Genomic DNA, 19554 nt, shown 5'->3' with positions numbered 1-19554 from the left:
CAGGTGTTTACAGGTGGGAGACTACAGGCTTTTAAACTGGAGACCAGCACTTACCTTAAGGTGAGGAAAATGGCTGGGGCCATAGCGTTGCTCTTCCTAAACGAAGGAAGCAGCAGTCAAAGCGTGGCGCGTGAGACGCCACCCGTGAACATTTTTAGCTTTCTCAGAAAATACAGGAAAAAGTAATCGTTTGGAGGAAAGAAAAATGGTTTCATTCTGCCGCTTTATGTTCGGACTATGGTCAGCTTCCTGTTCTACTTCTCACCTTCTGTATTTAGGCGCTCCGGTCAGGCTTACCGCAGAAACGCACTGGAAGCGCCCGATTCTGATGCACCAGTCGAACAGACCTGCACCACAAATCCTACTTGAATTAGGTTCATTTCTTTTGAAGCCACCTGTTAGTGAGTGATTATATCAAACACTGGAAAATGCCCTATAAATATATAACAACAAACATGCAGTCGGGTATAGAAACAAGATGTAACACTGTAGTGTAGTCATTTTAGAGCCTCTCCAAATATACAACTGTCAACGCTTTAACCTGCTAACGGCTATCAGCTGTTATGAATTCGCTTCCAGTGCGTTCCAGCTTTCAGTCCTAATTCAGCTCTTTGCTCCCAGATATCATCAAACTACGCTCATGTTCATCCAGCACAGCATCACTGTCCTCCTCTTCCTTCCTCTGTCTCACAGTTTGAGAGTAAATGTATCCTGACAGTGATGATGATGATGATGATGGACTCACACAGCTTTACTCACTCTCATCTACATTCCCTGCACTTTATTGGTTGTTATTGTGTGTAAATGCACAATTTTCCCCTCCCAGCGGCTGAATGTGCTGTAATGCTGGAGACGCGTGTCTGAAATTAACTTTATGGCTGACAAGTCAAGACTGACTAAAAGAGTTGAAACATTTGAGAAACAATGGACCTCATGCAAGAACATTTTAATGCATTATGCTGATGATAAAGGACCAGAAACGATTATAAAACCATTAACCAGAGTGATGTTGTCAGAAGTACTGTTAGCTGTATGAAAAATGAGTTTTGAGGCTGAATATCAAACTCTAAAGTAGTTTTCTTGTTAAGCATAAAAAGTGACATAATTGTACCCACTCAACATTTAAAATGAAGACAGTGCACCCTGTCTTAGAACAATATTCCATAACTACAATCCGGTTTAGCTAAGGCTAGCTCTGACAATATTAGCTGGTGCATCAGCACCTAGCATTATATCCTACTGAGTTAAGTAGTACATTTAACTGTTGTTTTGTAATGCATATTACAGTTGCATCATTGGTGATTTTAAAGACACTTTAAATTACAACTTGCATGAAAATACCAAAAATAAGAGTATCTATTCAGATTTATGCAAACTAGCATTAGCCACAGTTTGACTGACTTTTATCTCTTTCTGTTCTAAACTGGTTTAGCTGCAGTCAAATGATCTTTAAACTCATTAAAATGAATGGTAATTTCCAGATGGCAAATAGGACAATATTTATACCTATCTCTATTCAGGCTTTAAGGTTAGCTGCTATTACAACAGCAGCTAGCTTTTTACTGTTTAAGCCCCCATAACCTTAGCAGTGCTAACTACCTAGTTAACCATCTATGGAACCTACTAAAAGCTGCTTAGTTAGCTGGTGTTCGCAGGAGTTTAGCTCCTTTAACTTTATTATGAACTTATTAAAATGGTCTCTGTAACATATCAAACTGAACAACCAAAATGTTAGTCTTATAAATTTACAGACAGCAACACAGGGTTTTTAATTTTAGCTAAGATTAGCCTTGGCTATCTGAAGATGGCCATCTGCCTTTGGCTGTCTAATTGGTTTTCTTTCCAAAGCTGTAAATGTATTTATCACTTATAGTGGGGAAAAGTAGTTTAAGAAAGATGAACCATAACAATAAGTCCAAAAGTAAATTTTCTGTTTTACAGCATTGCCAAGCTAATTGGTGTTAGCTTGAAGACATGGTTTGTTTCAATTGTCATTTCTATGGAAGGTTGTTTCTACAACTTGAAGGGAGAAAATCCTATAAAAATGAATATAAATCTGTATTTTTGGTCATCGCAAAACATAATGAATATTTATACTTAAATCTTCAAGTTTGGTATCACAAAAATTTTGACTTGCTTAAAAGTAACTTAATGTCTAACTTGGACATTTAGACAAAATTTCAAGATGCTGAAGTGAAATTTTGTTGCAAGTTGAAATTTTTACTTTTTTCAATCCGGCAGCTTCTTGTTTTGTTTGTTTGTTTTTTCTTTTTTTCAGGGGTGAAAATAAGCTTCCATAGATTGCACATCTCACAATGAAATACAGAAGTATTTCTGTATTTATTTATATTTAAATATTTATAATAATTAAAAAAAAGATCTTTACGCAAAAGTAGCTGTGGCTAACTCAGACTCTAACTGTAGCTTTGTAGTTACTATGCTTTTGTTTATAATCTATTCCATGAACTTGAGGTAGCAATGACCACAAAGTGGAAAAATAGATGGCAGCCATGATGGCTACCCTTATCAGGAGTTTAGCTAAATCTTAACAGTAAGACTTAGCTTTAGCATTAGTAAGGTGACCCATGGCTTTTTCAGCAGCTAGCTTTCTCCTGAGTTTAGCAATCTGGTTTGCTGCAAAAATACACTTTTTCTAGCCGTTTGTTGTACATGTAAATTTAAAAAGCTATTTTCTTAACAAAGGACACACTTATATTGCACATTTTTGTATATACAATGAAAAAGATCAAATCAAAACCGTGACAGCTGATCATATATGTATTTAATGTCTTGATTTACTGTTCGCACCCCAAAGATTCTTTCAAATCTGCTTCTATTCGTATTAGAGGTTCTTGCTTCAGGTTCATTGTTTCTTTGGTTGGTTTACACACTTCATATTTTATCTCTACAGACAAGATCTGTGTTTCAATGTAAGCTGCAAACACTGGAGGTCAGTATAACCAAAGCATTAAGCTGCGAAAGAATCAAACAGTTACCAGCCAGTGTTTAAATGACTTGCACCAGTGGTGTGTTCATTTCAGACATTAAGGTTTCGCCTTCCCCAGCTGATGCAAACTCCGTCTTTGTAGCTTGCACGTCTCAGCAGTGGGACGCCTCGATCCTGCAGCCCAGTAAGCCGTGCTCGATGACCAGCTCCGTGCTTGTATTGTTTTTATTTTTGTCTTTTTTGTTTTCATGAGCCAACTGTGAAAAAGGGCTAGGGCACACACTGATGCAGTTTTGTCTGTTAGCTGTATATTTAAGTTATTTATTTTCTACAGGTATTGCTTTTCACTGAGCTATGCAGTAACAGTTGTAGGATTATTTATTATGACGAGACTTCATCATAAGTCGTGTTGTTTTCAGGTCGTACCTCATCGTCTGTCCTTATTTCATACTCGGGCCGTCTGTCTTCTCTGCATGTGGCTCATCGACGGATGCTTTGAGAGGTTTTTCTTTCAGTCTTAAGGCGTACTTTAAGTATTGCAGCACCTTTGCATTTTCCTGTATGAAAGTTCTCAGAGTGTCATACTTCGCGTTCCTCTTCTTGTAGCAGCGTCAGGCTGTCCACAAATCTGTCGAGTCCTGAGCTGCAGCTTTAACAGTGTCTCTGCAAAGCCACTTTGGTTTCTTTGATGGGGACATAATCCCCAAATGGTTGAAAATCTTCCCCCACCTACACGCCTCTGCAGCAGGTGAGAGGCATGTCCCTGCAGTAGATAATTTACGTCGCATTTCATCTCTTTGTTGACATTTCAAAAGCTTGAGTCAGCAGATTTAGGACATTTTGCTGCAGAGGTTAATGTTTTGTTTTTTTAATCAGCTAAACGTTGCAGCCATATCTCTGTACCAACAAGTCATTTAACAACTGATTTGGACACTTTAACCCAGTCAAACTCCTATAAAAATTGAAGTTGAAGACCAAACAATAACACAAAATAAACTTTTTTTTTTGCTTTTAAGTTCTGTGAACAGTTCAGTGCTTCAGATCTGTTTTAAAACTCTTGTGCTCTCTTTACTTTAGCTCAGCGCTTCTCAAACTGTGGGGCAGGCCCCACTGATGGGCCACAGAGACACCGCATGAAGTGCAAGGATGATGAGAAGCAAAATAGGAAGTGATTCTAAGCTGAATAAAATGTTTTTTGTAAGCAAATAAAACGGCGTAGATTGATTGAAATTCAAATTGGGTCCCTTTCTACTGTTAGTGATTTTAAGGACCTCCTAAATTTAAGTGCATGGTTCTGCTGTCTTAACTGAGGCAGGAAAATGAATCTCTTCATTAACTGCTCCTCTCTTCACATCTCCTCCGTGTCCCTATACTCTGCAGCTGATACCTTAAACGTCATGTGCCACTGCAGTCCGCTCGCTGCTCTTCCTCTTCTTCCTCCTTCTCTCATGTCGCCATTTGAAGAAGAAACTTGTAACCAATAAAGTACTACTGTCCCAATTCGAGGCACATCCAGTCATAGCGCAGCATCCTTTAGTCCACCAGTCTGTCAGTAGGAAAACAGAGTAGAGGATTAAAAAAAGGCATACCTTGCTACAACGACTGTATCTGAAAAAGAAAGTAAAATCAGATTAACATATCTTATAATCTGAGTAGAAACTCTTTGGAAATGATTTGTAACTTCTTTCCAGAAATAAATGTTCATATTGGTCAACTTTCACCTGCATTTGTGCTTTTCTGACTCTGTTTACTTTGTCTACATGACATTTCCCCCATTACAGATTAATGAAGCCAGTTGAAGAATGAAAATGAATTAAAACCTGCATGCAGGTTTATTATAATTATTATAAAAATCCATACAATATGCAAATATCAGCTGATATTTGTATGTGCACAATTATGACTGAAGTTGTTTATTTACTTTACAATGTTACAGCTGAGACTGACAGAAAAAAATAGATGTAAATAAATGTGATTATTAAAATATATCACAACATAAAATTAGGAACTAACTGGAGAAGTGGGCGTCCCAGAAGCTCAACCTGTATCAGTCCTTGAGATAAGTTTAGTATTTTACCCCCACTTGTTATTTATCTTGAAGACGTTCTATATTTTTAGTTCAACACATAAGGACAGAAAGCAAGAGACTTGGGTGGAGTGAGCTTATCGAGTGCTGGCACCTGCTGAGATGCGTGTTTCCCTGATTCCCCCACCCATTAGTATTTTATTTTGTTTAGTTTTTTACATTATTACTTTTAAATTTTGTTATTTTGGTTTTACTTAGTTTTATTTTATTCGATTTTATTGTACCTATATTAATTAAAATATTTTTAATATGTTTATGTCGATCGTAGGCTCCTGGAGCATTACGCATGCGCCTCTTTCCTTGCCACTCCTCTGGCTTGCCGTAGAAAAGCGAAAGTCATCCAATAAGGAGCATGTCATATGCTAGATTGGTGAGTTTTATTCATCGTGTTCATCGTTTGTCACATGTAAAGTCATCTCGTTTTAGGTACTGGCTCTATGTTGTCGAAACTTGAGGTTTTAAAAACAAAACGACAATGAAAAGTCAGTTAAACGATGCTAGGCTAATTGAAAGCTAACCTTAGCATTGTGTTAGCTCCTCCGTATAACAAACAGCCATTAATCATGAGGAGACACCGAAACTCCTTTTTGTGTTCTGAATTCGTGTTAAATACGTGTAACTGACACCCCAGAGTCATCCATCGTATCACTGCGTGTCTAACCGGTGTGTTTACTATGCTTGTTTGCCGCCAGGTGTCGCTATGTGCCGCGGCTCCGGGGCTGGCGGGCCTGCTGAGCGGCTCGGTGCTGGCTGCAGGTGAGGGGAAGAAGAAGAGCAGCCAGCCGCCTCTGAGCATCGAGGAGGTGGGTTCAGACAGAGCCTTTCTAAAGACTTTGTTTACATCATGTTTACGACGTAGTGCACACAGCCACAGAGGTCTGGATCAGAGTCAGAGCTGACCCTGGAGGGACAGCTTCTGCATCGCAGAGCTTCAGAAGGTCACACTCTGTATTTGTTTCAGCTGCCGTCTCTGTACACCAGCCCTGAAGCAGCGGTGGCCCAGTACGTAGAGCCCGAGGCCGGGCCGGTGGAGCAGAGGGTGGCCTCACTGAGGAAATGGGCAGAACCATACACGAGCCAGTGTCAGGTTTGTTTACTTAACCTCAGGTGGACAACTCAAGAAAAACAGAAAATTAGTCAACCTTATGATGAACATGGACATCTGTCCAAAGCAAGCAGCACTTTATATATTAAATTATATTTGACCTGTGTGTACAGATTTTATATAGTTTCAGACTGTGGCAGATCACGTGTTCTTATAGATTTTTGTGCTGATGTATTTCTGGAAGAGAAGCTGTCATGCGGCCTAAGCTGTTGTGCTCCTGTTGTTCTTGACAGTCTCCACGAGCCTGTGGCTTTCTTTCTAATAAAGGACATTGTGGGATTCTTTTTTCTTCCTCTCTGCCACTGTTGCAGAAACATTCCCACTGAATCCAAACAGCTCGTGTTGCCTCAGAGGAGGCGGCATTTCTGTTTCTGTGAGGTTTGTGGCCTTGAGGTGAAGACGTGCAACAAAGACATGACGACGACTGGTTGCTTTCAGAGAGACGCCTGGGAACTTGTCTTTGAAATTTCTTTGCTTTCTGTTCTCCTTTCATTTATCTCCTTCTTTCTTCTTCTTGGTTTTCTTTCTGTTTTTCTCTCCCTTGCTCTTGTTGTTCTTTTTTCTTTCTACCGCTGTGCCTCCTCACCTTTAAGCCTACCAACCATCCTCCTTTCTTTCTGTCCTGCTGTTCTTCCTTTCCTACTGACATCATTCCTTCCTTCCTCCTTTCTTACCAGCTGTGCTTCCTGGCTTCCTTACTTCTGTCCTTCCATTCCTTCTTTCGTTCCTCACATCCATGATCCTGCTATCTTTCACCCATTCATTCCTTCCATCAGTCCTTACAGGGAGTGCAGAATTATTAGGCAAGTTGTATTTTTGAGGAATAATGTTATTATTGAACAACAACCATGTTCTCAATGAACCCAAAAAACTCATTAATATCAAAGCTGAATATTTTTGGAAGTAGTTTTTAGTTTGTTTTTAGTTTGAGCTATTTTAGGGGGATATCTGTGTGTGCAGGTGACTATTACTGTGCATAATTATTAGGCAACTTAACAAAAAACAAATATATACCCATTTCAATGATTTATTTTTACCAGTGAAACCAATATAACATCTCCACATTCACAAATATACATTTCTGACATTCAAAAACAAAACAAAAACAAATCAGCGACCAATATAGCCACCTTTCTTTGCAAGGACACTCAAAAGCCTGCCATCCATGGATTCTGTCAGAGTTTTGATCTGTTCACCATCAACATTGCGTGCAGCAGCAACCACAGCCTCCCAGACACTGTTCAGAGAGGTGTACTGTTTTCCCTCCTTGTAAATCTCACATTTGATGATGGACCACAGGTTCTCAATGGGGTTCAGATCAGGTGAACAAGGTGGCCATGTCATTAGTTTTTCTTCTTTTATACCCTTTCTTGCCAGCCACGCTGTGGAGTACTTGGACGCGTGTGATGGAGCATTGTCCTGCATGAAAATCATGTTTTTCTTGAAGGATGCAGACTTCTTCCTGTACCACTGCTTGAAGAAGGTGTCTTCCAGAAACTGGCAGTAGGACTGGGAGTTGAGCTTGACTCCATCCTCAACCCGAAAAGGCCCCACAAGCTCATCTTTGATGATACCAGCCCAAACCAGTACTCCACCTCCACCTTGCTGGCGTCTGAGTCGGACTGGAGCTCTCTGCCCTTTACCAATCCAGCCACGGGCCCATCCATCTGGCCCATCAAGACTCACTCTCATTTCATCAGTCCATAAAACCTTAGAAAAACCAGTCTTGAGATATTTCTTGGCCCAGTCTTGACGTTTCAGCTTGTGTGTCTTGTTCAGTGGTGGTCGTCTTTCAGCCTTTCTTACCTTGGCCATGTCTCTGAGTATTGCACACCTTGTGCTTTTGGGCACTCCAGTGATGTTGCAGCTCTGAAATATGGCCAAACTGGTGGCAAGTGGCATCTTGGCAGCTGCACGCTTGACTTTTCTCAGTTCATGGGCAGTTATTTTGCGCCTTGGTTTTTCCACACGCTTCTTGCGACCCTGTTGACTATTTTGACTGAAACGCTTGATTGTTCGATGATCACGCTTCAGAAGCTTTGCAATTTTGAGACTGCTGCATCCCTCTGCAAGATATCTCACTATTTTTCACTTTTCTGAGCCTGTCAAGTCCTTCTTTTGACCCGTTTTGCCAAAGGAAAGGATGTTGCCTAATAATTATGCACACCTGATATAGGGTGTTGATGTCATTAGACCACACCCCTTCTCATTACAGAGATGCACATCACCTAATATGCTTAATTGGTAGTAGGCTTTCGAGCCTATACAGCTTGGAGTAAGACAACATGCATGAAGAGGATGATGTGGACAAAATACTCATTTGCCTAATAATTCTGCACTCCCTGTATATCCCTCCTTTCTTCTATCCTTCCATCCATCCTTCATTAACCTCGTCTCTCCTTCCATTATTCTTCATGTGACACAGGAAATAATCAAACCTGCCATCAGACAGAAGTCTCTGTTCTGTAGTTGTTGGTAAATAGTAAAACGCTCCATTAACAAGTGAAATTCAGCATCTTTATGTGTGTCTCTTGTTTTTTGCAGGAAACTGGCCGAGCTGCGTTGGAGAAAGTGGAGGTGAGTAAATGCTGAAACGTGTAAAAATATTTTTCTCGTTACATTTCATTGTTTCATTTGTTTCTGAGCTGAAATATTCACAGCATGCACAGTAAGTATAATATCGAAAACGATCCTGAAACAAATTTGGCCCTTATGAGAGATAAAAAATATACCTGAAACCAGCCTGAGGAGGCTTTGGGCCTCGTGTTCAGGGTTGTATCTTTTTCTTGGATCCTTGTAACTTCTTACAATCGGACAAATACCAGACATTATTACACAAAGACCAAGGCTGAAAACAATGAGACAAACATGATAAAAGAATCTAATTTTAAAAGGAAACATGGATATAAAGGTCAGAACAGTATGTCATGAAGAACCCTGTACGTACGTCGGCTCTGTAGGTGAGTGTGTGTAAGTGAGGAAAAAACGGTGAATAATCCAAAACCTGACAGAAATATTGATACTGAAAGTGAATTAAAGAGTTAAATAGCTGTTAAAAACAAAACTATCAAACTCTTGTGCGTCGTTTCTTTTTGGTCCACCTGATGATCTTTGGACCTCAGCAGGTGTACCAGAGGGTGGAGCCCGTCATCGGCACATCAGTAACGACAGTCACAGGTGAGGAAATGCTCGTCACTTTAATCAGCTGTTTAACGAAGGCGTGTGTGGCAGCCTGTTTGTGTTTGAACATTACATTTAAAATCTCCCTAAAAACCTTTGAGCGCCGTCACTCTGTCCTTCAGACGTGTACCAGTTCCTCAGTGACCCTCCTCCTGACCTCTACCCCAGTGTGGCGGCGGTGGGTTTCTCCGGCTTCCTGGGACTTTATTTGGCCAAAGGTAACGTGGGAACATCGGCTCTTTCTCACTGATGAATCGCGTCAGAGGGACTAATAATGAGTGTTACAGTTTAGGTTTTTACAAATGTGTCTAAAGCGACCTTGACAAAATGCTGTCTCTTCACATTTTTCTCCGTGTTTTGCTGCTGATACATTTGGAGCCCTGCAGCTCCGGGATAATCTCCGTCCGCCCTCAGAGAGGAGGCTTGGAAACGTGTTAATCTAAAGCTGCTAGATCGTGTCTTATGTGGCTGCTCACAAACGTATAAATATTATTAAAGTGGATCTCCTCTGCTCGTGTCCGTGGACTCTGCTGGAGAGCAAAATAATCCTCGTTCATGTAGCCGTGCTTTTCCACACTTAAATGTTTCGTTCGTTTAAAGCAGACTCCTGTCTGTTTTCCCCCTTGCTGTTGTTCATTTGTGTAGATGTAAGCACGGTGGTCTCACTCAGGTGAGGACCAAACAGACCCTCTGCAGGAGGATGTGGTCTCGGTCCAGACAAACGACAGTGTGTTTGGTTTATGGTGTGAATGTGATCAAACCCAGCTATCGGGTGTATGTTGCAGGTTTGAGCTAAACAGCTTCCTGCAGCCAGACTGCAGGGCTTCCAGCACAGAAGCAAAAGTCCTGCACACTGCAACCCTAAATCAATGTTATGTTGGTCAATATACGTTTAATGTTGTGTTATACACAAGTAATACAGCTCATTCATAAAGTCCCAGACACAAAGCATCATTTTGTGTCTCTTTGATCTTATTTTTAATTAAAAAACAGGTTTTGGGTCACGGTTACTTAATGTTTACCTCCTGCAGCTGTAATCTCACAGTTACATAAAGAAGATCAGCATTATAAAGTCATGCCTGTAAACCCCCCCACACACACACACACACAGTCATGCATTTACTCTGGATTAGTAGCTGCTCTGTCTTTGAAGTGAGATATTCAGTGACCCAGTAAAAAGTGTGTACAGGTAACGAGGAACAGAACAAAAGGTGACTGACTCTCTCTCCCCCTCTCCCCCCCCCTCCCAGGCTCCAGGCTGAAGCGGCTGGTGTTCCCAGTTGGCCTCATGGCCCTGAGCGCCTCCATGTTTTACCCTCAGCAGGCTGCAACCGTGTTGAAGGTGTGTGTTTATGTGCTAACACACAGCAGAACAGTATCTGAGTGTGACTGTTTGTGACAAAAACATAGACTGTATCTAAAAGATGGTCATAAACACCCTGATTGGCTTCTTGTAGCCTTAACTCTGACGTCTTAGCCTCGTCCGTGATGCTTTTTCGGAGCCAGAAGTGTCGGCACTGCAGATGGATCACACAGATGCATGTGGCTGCTAATTAGAGCTGATAGGGGAGGATTGTTGCTCCTGGATCACTCAGAGTCCCTCGCCTGGTCTTTTCTGGTTGATTTAAGTCTCTTACTGTCCTCGTATCCAGAGGCTAACATCTGCCCACACCACGTACTGTTAAAACATGATAAATGTGATGAAATTAGTTCTGTTTCACACTGAGGAACAACTGTTGCTGTGTTTACTTTGTTTGAATCAGTGTGAACGCTTCACCTGCTGCAGATAAAAACATTCAAACTCAGGTTTAGTTTTCTTTAATATTTCCCACAGCGCTGACATGCAGTCAGGAAACAGCTGCCAGCACCTCTGCTTGTTTCAGTTATTTTAATTTTTAGCCACAAATAAATTTTGCCGGAATTTGTTCCACGGAGGAAATTAACCTCCTGACTTTCTAAACTTTATCAGCCCAGCTCTGACGGACGAATCCCAGATGAAATCTTTCCAGGGATCATTCGTAAACACGTTGTGTGTTTGATCTGTGACTCGTTTCCTGTTCGGAAAGGGTTGTGTTTCCGTGCAGGAAGCCCGGGCTGTGAATTGTGTTTCTAATTTCCACTTGGGTGGTTTTAATCACTTTGTTTCCTTCACACGAACGGACAGAGCGAGACAGAGGCACACCCGGGCAGATGCACACAGCTGTAACATATGCAGAAGTGAAACAGAGGCACGGTGAGGATGTGAAAACATCTGGTCTCACGACTTAAAAGTGTGTCGGAGTCCACTCGGATGTCTGTAATGTTTCCAGTGACGTTCAGATTCATGAAAACCTGATGCTGAGCTTCAAAATCAGAAATGAAAACAGGAAACCAGGACTGAGGGACGCATCCAATGAATTTAATTTTGTTTCCAGTAATAAGGATGACATCGTTCTTTAGCCTTGTTTATGCTCACCACGTTGATGTTGCGCTCGCCATCTGTGATGTCACCGCTGACACTACAGCCATGTCACTTTTTATACTGGCCAGTCTGCTGCTTCCTCCTCGGTGATACAGGTCGTGTCGCCAGGCAGAAAAAGTCTCAGTGTCAGCGCTTGTATCAGATCAGAAGAAGTTTAAACAGGAAGCAAAGCGACCGCAAAGTTGTCTCCAGAAAGTCACGTCCTTATTTCAAGCTGCTGCAGCGTCTCGCTGGTTAAAATACAAACAAGTGAACGATCCCTGGTTCGATCCTGGAAGGAGACGCAGATCCCTTTGGGGCTGCGTTAGGAAGTAAAAACTCTTTTTGTCGCACGTACATGCTTCAGATCAACAAACAAAAGGCAGTTTTTAAATGATGATTTAATTTATTAAGCAAAAAACATCCTAAAGATCTCAAAAAGCAACACATGTCACGATCTAAAGAAACGACAAAGTCACTGACAGCCATCAGATTTACATTTCTCAGGCTTTGAGATTCCAGTAAACCACTGGGAGAGCTATCATACCTTCCCAGTAGTGGCCAGTCTGCCTGGCTCCATGAGGTCACAATAGAACCCAGAACAACAGGAGCAGTCACAGCAAAGGCCCGGTGTCCTCTGTGCTTTAATCTGGTCTTTGGACAGCTGAGAGCATCTGATCCACAGACCTCAGTGATCTTGCAAAAGATCAGAAAGGTATGAGTGTGCAAACCCACGCAACGCCTTAAAAACGCGTAATAAAACCTTAAAATGAATCCTAAAGCTAACTGGCAGCCAGTGCAAGGATGCCAGTATGGGAGATATGTGGTCTCTGCTGCCGAGTGACCAGCTGCAGTCGACTGACTGATGACACCGGAGTAAAAACTATTACAAACGATGGCATGGATAGCTCTCTCAAAGTCTCTCAGACAGAGAACGGCTTCACTTTAGTAAGTAGTCAAAGGTGAAAGAAACTGGACTTGATGACGGCATTAATCTGTTTATCAAACGTTGGAGTCAAAAATCAAATGAAAGGTTTGGACTGGCTTTGGAGTCCAGACTGAAACTGAGATCATCGGTGTGACCTTAAACAGGCTGTTTATGCTCAAACATCCTCCAGTGTGGTTGAATTTACACTATTCTGCAGAGAAGAGTGGACCAAGTTTGTTCACATCACTGTGATCGTCCACAGTGATGTAGACAAACTCACTGTCAGGTATCACAGAGGCTGACTGCAGTTCTTGCAGCTGAAGGTGGGACAGCCTGTTATTAGTCTGAGGAGCTTGGAAAGAAAAGCATCTGGACTTGGTTAAGTTGCTTGAAGACGTTTCACCTCTCATCCAAGAAGCTTCAGACGCTTTTCTTTCCAAGCTCCTTAGACTACGATGACCAGGATGACTGAGAACCTTCACAGACATACGACCGGTTATTAGGTTTAGGGGGCAGTTACTGTTTCCCACAGGGCCGCGTAGGTTTGCATGACTTTTTTCCCTTAATAAATAAAATTATCATTTAAAAACCGCCTTTTGTATTAACTCAGCTTTTCTTATCTGACTAATATTAAAATTCATTTGCTGATCTGAATGTGAATGTGTGACAAATATATATTTTTTAAATCAGGAAGTGGGCAAATACTTTGTCGTCATGGTTCTTTTATTGCTTTTTATAAAGTCTGGTTTTATTTTGATTTCAGTTAAAAATAATGTTCCCCTCTAGCTTTGGTTTAAGTTCACTGTAATAACCTTGGTGTAGCCTCTGAATCAGATGTGAAGTCTTCTCTCCTTCCTGAGTTGCAGTGCCTGTAACATTTGTTAAATATTAACCAAAGGACGACATGATGAGCTCAGTTTCGCTGCTAATGGCAGAGACACCGGCGCACGAGTGTGAACGCACTCAGCACAGAACTGTGAATCTCGCTCAGCTCGACACCAGAAGCTTAAATTGAAATCCCCACTTTTTATCATTTATTTGAAATTTACTTATAATTCAAGGAAATGCTCTTTTTCTGAGTTCAGTGGTAATGATGGGGGCACCATCATAGCTGGCATGGCTGAGCAGGTGACGCTTACATCAGAGGCTCGAGTCCCGGACCATTTCCTGTGTGGGCCTGCCCACTAACTGTCCAGTAAAGGCTGAAGCTTGGAAATAAACCATTAATGAATTAATGAATCATTCGTATTACAATTAAATTTGATATTCTTGTTATTGATCGTGGCTCAAGAGTTGGCAGTTTGTCTTGTAATTGGAAGGTTGCCGGTTCGAGCCCCGGCTTGGACAGTCTTGGTCGTTGTGTCCTTGGGCAAGACACTTCACCCGTTGCCTGCTGGTGGTGGTCAGAGGGCCTGGTGGCGCCAGTGTCCTCACCTCTGTCAGTGCGCCCAGGGGCAGCTGTGGCTACAACGTAGCTGCCATCACCAGTGTGTGAATGTGTGTGAATGTTGTGTAAAGCGCTTTGGGGTCCTTTATACTAAGTGAAGCGCTGTACAAAAACAGGCCATTTACCATTTATAATTCCAACAAAATTCAGCAGCGACCAAACGTCAGCTTCAGAGATCATTTTCTATCTGTGCGTCTGCGTTTAGCTGATGTGTTTCGCGTTTCCTGCAGGTGAGTCGAGACTCGGCGTACACCTGGACTCAGCAGGGCCGCGCCGCTCTGGAGACTCTGTGGAAAAATCCACCGTTTGGCAAAAAGGAGGTGAGTCTGCGGCGGATGCTTTTCATGTGTTTGGTTTGCTGTTTTGATCTCCTGACGTTTTGTTTTTTTTTTTGTGTGTGTGTTTGTGAAGCCTGAGAAGAAAGAGCAAACGAAGGGCAGCAACACGAGCAGCTGAAGACGGCGAGCCGCTAACACCTGTGTACCTCCCAGAGCTGACAGTCGTTACATGTGAGCTTCACTTTGAATCTTTCCAAAACACCTCCGCCTCTTCCCAGAAGCAGTTTGGCTCATTGCACTGGACACCTCCTCCTCTGTAAACATTCCTTCTTTCTCCTTCGATGACTTCACCTCCTCCGGTTTAACAGAACAGGTCACAGTGACCTTTCAAAACACTTCCTCGTGCTTTAACGTCCCATTCTGCTACAGAGACCCACTAAACTCTGCCAACAACAGCATTCAGATCAGTCCGATCAGTCGTTAACACATTTTTATTCATATCTGTCATGATTTTCTTCTTCTTTTCTCCTATTTTGAAGTAAACTGAATATTTTGACTGTTTGAGCTGGGATCGACTTCTTTCTTTAGTTTTTACTGTTTATGTCAGTGAACTTAGACGGCATATATCCCAGAGCTTTGCCTCTGTCCTCTGGAGGAGGATGTAAACGAATGAAGTCGTCCCCGATGTAGTATTCAGGTCACACTGTGATTCTTATAATCCTGATTTAATGCAGTGTTATTGTGTGCACCCATCTTCAGGTATTAATGAACTGCATAATATCCATGTCTAACATTGTACTGTATATATTATGTGTAATTAAATCCAGCATTTAACACTAAAACTGCATTTATTTTTCTCCTTTGATAGTTACTCATAAAAATGCATATTTAAATTATTATTATTATGTGATTACATCCTTAAATCTCACCTGTATGTTGTAGTAAAGAAAAATAGATCTCACTGTTTTCACAAAGACAACACAAAGTGCTGAACGGTGCAGTTCCTCTAACGTCCACTAGAGGCTGGGCCTAAAGGTTAGTCACCTCTCATAGATTCCCATGCACATCTGTACCACATCTGTACATTTAATTGCTTTATAGAAACTGTCCAGAGGGGATTTTATTTTAATAAGTTATCCGTTTGGCTGCTGGTGAGCCTTAAAGTGAACAGCTGTCACTTACAGCTCCACGTAAATTAGCGGCTTCGCCTCCACCGACAGAAGCACAACAGAAAAACCAAGAGGACGACCTGGACGTTGTCCAGCGTTGTTCTTTCTCACACTGTTGGTGCTGGGAGGTTAAAGACCAGCTAATGCCCACAGTGACCGTATGGGATGTTTGAGTTCTCACTCTAAAATTAAACTCCGGAGGAAACTATTACTGGACGAGTTTCCTGTTTCCTGGCCGTCTGTTTCTGATCCTTTGATGTTTGAGAGTTCAGGCTGCAGACTCTGGACTCGTCAGCATGTTTAGCAGGGATGCTGAACAATCAAAGGCCTCGGATCAAAGTTTACATTTCTGTCTAAAATCAGCTCTGTGTTTCCTTTTGGGGCCCTGCTGCTCTCGGCGGGTCCATAAAATGTGACAAATATAAAACTGAAGCAGTTCCATATTTATTCATACAGAAAATAATCATTTTGGGCCTGATGGTGGGGCTTTAATTGCTCTCAATTGCAGTTCTTTTTATGCAAAAGCTTTAAACAAATTAATATTTCCCTCAAAATCTGACTTGAAATACATCAAGTCAACCCTGTATTTTTGAGTGGATTCTAGTTATTGCAGTTACATAAAAGGAGCAACACAAACCCTCAAAAACAAACAGGTCGGGTTTATTTCAAAACGACTGCTGACCAGAGTGCTGCGCGAGTTCTTGAGAAATATGTTTTTCTGTTTTATGAGAAACGCAAACATCAGCCTTTCTGTGACGTCGAAGCTGATGTTTGCTCTTAAGCATCAATTCAAAGTGAGCAGGTCAGATGTGAAGCTGTAGACTCTCACAGAGCCAATAAAAGCTGGTTTTATTGCTACACTAACTTTGGTATTTATAACTAAGGCATGCAAAATTTAACCTCAGTACTTTTTATATTTTTGAAATTACAGGTCATGAAAATACACGATGCTTTCAGCATTTTTAAGTCCCGTAACTACAGGCGATATCTACATGAAATTTTCAGGGCTAAAGATTTGCAGCCAAATTAGCTTCAGGTCACAGGTGTCGAACTCCAGGCCTCGAGGGCCGGTGTCCTGCAGGTTTTAGATGTGTCCTTGATCCAACACAGCTCATTTAAATGGCTAAATGAGCTCTTCGACATGTCTTGAAGTTCTCCAGAGGGGCCTGGTAACGAACTAATCCTTTGATTCTAGTGTGCTGACCCCGGGTGAGATCTAAAACCTGCAGGTCACCGGCCCTCGAGGCCTGGAGTTCGACACCCCTGGGTTAAAGCATACGAAAGATTCCAGCCCTGATTCCTTCTGTGTCTCATTACTTTTCTATTACTGTTGTATTTTAGCACTCATGATTGCCGCTCACGGCTCAGATTCACAGTTTAGATACTTTAAATCGATCAAAGCTCCTTTTTCCAGATTTGGTTGCTTTTTTCACTCAATTTCTCCTTGAAAACGAAGGTTTTGGACATTGATGCCTGAAAAGAAACTGAAACTGACAGACTGTAAAACATTTGTGTGTCATGCAGAGGCTCACACCCTGCAAGAAAACAGGAAAACCTCAAGTAGAAGTACCTCAGTGTCAAAAACAGTACTGCAACTGATAAGAGGCTTTGTTACTGATGAGATTAAAGGACACTGAGCTGTGCAGCCAGTAATGACAGTGAGAAACACGCCCGTGATCCAGTACAGCAGGGTCCCCAGTCCCAGTCCACGAGGGCCGGTGTCCCTGCAGGTTTTAGATGTGTCCTTGATCCATCACAGCAGATTTAAATGGATAAATGACCTCATCAACATGTCTTAAAGTTCTACAAAGGCCTGATAATGAACTGATCATTCAGGTGTGTTGACCCAGGGTGAGATCTAAAGCCTGCAGGCCCTCATGGACTGGGATTGGGGACCCTGCAGTACAGCTTACATGTTGCAAGATGTGTTAAGTTGTTTACGCACATCTGAATAAGAATTAAGGAACTCAGAGCTGAGGAAGAAGAGAGAAAGCACAAACAGCAGCACATCCGCTTCCTGTTTGTCTGCGGCCTGCTGGGTTTTTATTTCAGCTCATGCTTGTTAGAAATCAGATGATTTGGCTTCTTGAAAGTGCCGTGTTGTTTTTTCAAAGGAAGAGGAAACCTGCATGAACCCAGAGCTCCGTCACGTGTTCAGACGGATTAAAGGAAGCCAGAGACAAAGAAAAAGAAAGCAGATGTCAGTTAAAGTGCAAAGACTCTGGAAACGTGTGTTTTAGTCTCGTTAGCTTCGAGTGAGGATGTTTGAGAGGTTTTCTAACTTGTCTCCACCTGTAACCCTCGTGTTTAGTATACGTGTGTTTTTAAATGCTGAATTTGCCTTGTCATATTGTTTCAGAGTAGAGAGCACAAACTTGTGTGTCGGTGTGTTAGTTTAGAGTCAGGGTTTGTGATTGATTCACTTCAGCAGCTATTTTGATGTCAAGAGACAAAAGCAGACAAAGTCAAAGAGTGATGACCTGTCGGCTCAGGTCACAACGATCCCGCGTCCTCACACATCCTGTTTTATTGTGGTACGGACTTTTGTTTTCCTCGTTCTGCTTTGCCCTTATTAGTTTCAATTAGCCCTGTGTTTATACTCGTCGCTTCGCATCAGCTTTCAGATCTGTTTTACCTCAGCTCTCACTTCCTCGCGCTTCACTGTCTATGATATTTATACAACTTCTTTGTGTTTCATTTCAGGACTTCTGAAACCCTTATTTCCTGTAGAGTTATGCACAGTTCAAGTGCATAACTGCTCACGTGATGAAGTCAGTGTTTGCACTTATCTAATGTAACCGCTTAAACTTAAATTAGTTTTTGTGACAAGTAGTTCACAGCATCACTGCTATGATAACACTAATTATGTTTATTATGAGAAACTGGAGGGCAAACGTTGGTCTGTGGTGTTTAGGAACTGTGTGCAGGAGGTCAGTAGAGTAGCGGTGCAGCAGACACTGCACTGTTGGATGGAGTCAGCGTTTATGTGCAGGGTGTAATTGAATGATTTGGGCTTTAAATCCCACACAGCAGCACATAAAGTGTAATTACACACAGCTGCATGGTTTCAATGCGCCCAGCACGCCCGGTGATGAGGGAGCGCCTTTCTCTCCTCAAACCAGGCGGCTGGAAGTGAAGCTGGAGAAATCAAGAGACTCTGAGATGGAAAAAGAAGTCAAAACTATTCAGGGGGAAGTTTTTTCCTCTCCTTTTATGCTCCTTACACTCTGCTTCCCAAACAAACCTCCCTTTAAAGGCCCAGAGTCTGAGACTTTGAGGAAACCGGCCCTCGGAGATAAATGACCTCACCGCACAGACATTCTGTGGAAAACTGTGTAATGAGGCTGCTGCTGTGTCAGTGGGTTTTAAATGATGTCAGAGGGTTTTCCAGACTTCTCATGTTATCAGCACAAGTCTGAATCCAGCCAGCTAAGATATCTTGTGGGGTTATATTCAGTAACGTAAACAAAACAAACCACAAAGAGGAGACTACGAGCCCTGAAGCATAGCGCCTGTGCAGCTAAGCTTTAAAAACAGTGGATTTATCCACATAAGGATCCTTATGTTGATGCATATGAAAAGCAAAGGTGGGAGTTTCTCAGATTGACCTGATTTTAGATGGACTTGATCATAAATCAGCCCTGGAGGCCTGACAGGCGTCACCGGATAAATTCACTGACCTGCAGAAGCATTTCCTCCAGCTGATGAAAGCTTAACCAGAAATATAGTTTAATAATTCAACGTAAACGAGACTGATAAGATCAGTTGTTAAAACAGCACAGAGGAAGCTTAGAAGCAGGACCTGCAGCCATAATCAGAGGAGACACTGAACTTGTGCTGACAGGCGAACAGTAACTTTGCAGACAGACAACCGTCTGTGAGGTTAAACTTTACGACACGACTGTGCTTTTTCATCATTCACTGTTTCGTTATCATGTCCCTGCATCTTTATGGCAACGAGATTTCTTCTGGAA

General features: G+C 42.0%; 1 protein-coding gene across 3 annotated transcripts; it reads left to right on the top strand.

The window, feature by feature from the left end:
• The first annotated feature begins 8 nt into the window (after positions 1-8).
• On the top strand, positions 9-15253 carry apoob (apolipoprotein O, b). Of its 3 annotated transcripts, none has more exons than XM_086305884.1 (9): positions 9-3163; positions 5726-5836; positions 5995-6120; positions 8683-8715; positions 9261-9315; positions 9441-9536; positions 10569-10660; positions 14364-14453; positions 14545-15253. In XM_086305884.1, exons 1-9 carry the CDS (start codon positions 3011-3013, stop codon positions 14587-14589), a joined length of 801 nt encoding a protein of 266 aa, XP_086162010.1. In that variant the 5' UTR covers positions 9-3010; the 3' UTR covers positions 14590-15253. The 3 variants fall into 3 exon arrangements, with proteins under 3 accessions (XP_086162010.1, XP_086162009.1, XP_086162008.1); XM_086305883.1 differs by lacking the exon at positions 9-3163 and adding an exon at positions 5263-5403 and having other exon boundaries at positions 9264-9315; XM_086305882.1 differs by lacking the exon at positions 9-3163 and adding an exon at positions 5263-5403.
• The last annotated feature ends 4301 nt before the right edge of the window (positions 15254-19554 follow it).

This window comes from Aulonocara sp. 'chitande type north' Nkhata Bay, linkage group LG9 (genome assembly GCF_057382095.1).
Source record: "Aulonocara sp. 'chitande type north' Nkhata Bay isolate Kocher_YH1m ecotype deep benthic linkage group LG9, A_spYH_male_GT1.1, whole genome shotgun sequence".
In the NCBI taxonomy this organism is placed as follows: domain Eukaryota; kingdom Metazoa; phylum Chordata; class Actinopteri; order Cichliformes; family Cichlidae; genus Aulonocara; species Aulonocara sp. 'chitande type north' Nkhata Bay.
Note: the sequence above shows the minus strand (reverse complement) of the source record. Positions and strands in the feature narration are given on the sequence as shown.

What these genes read in the sequence shown, in the direction of transcription:
- apoob (XM_086305884.1), top strand. Translation starts at nt 3,011, where the DNA reads ATGACTTGCACCAGTGGTGTGTTCATTTCAGACATTAAGGTTTCGCCT. An exon ending in CTGCGTTGGAGAAAGTGGAG is followed by an intron (nt 8,716 to 9,260) that starts GTGAGTAAATGC and finishes TTTGGACCTCAG; the next exon opens with CAGGTGTACCAGAGGGTGGA. An exon ending in AGGCTGCAACCGTGTTGAAG is followed by an intron (nt 10,661 to 14,363) that starts GTGTGTGTTTAT and finishes CGTTTCCTGCAG; the next exon opens with GTGAGTCGAGACTCGGCGTA.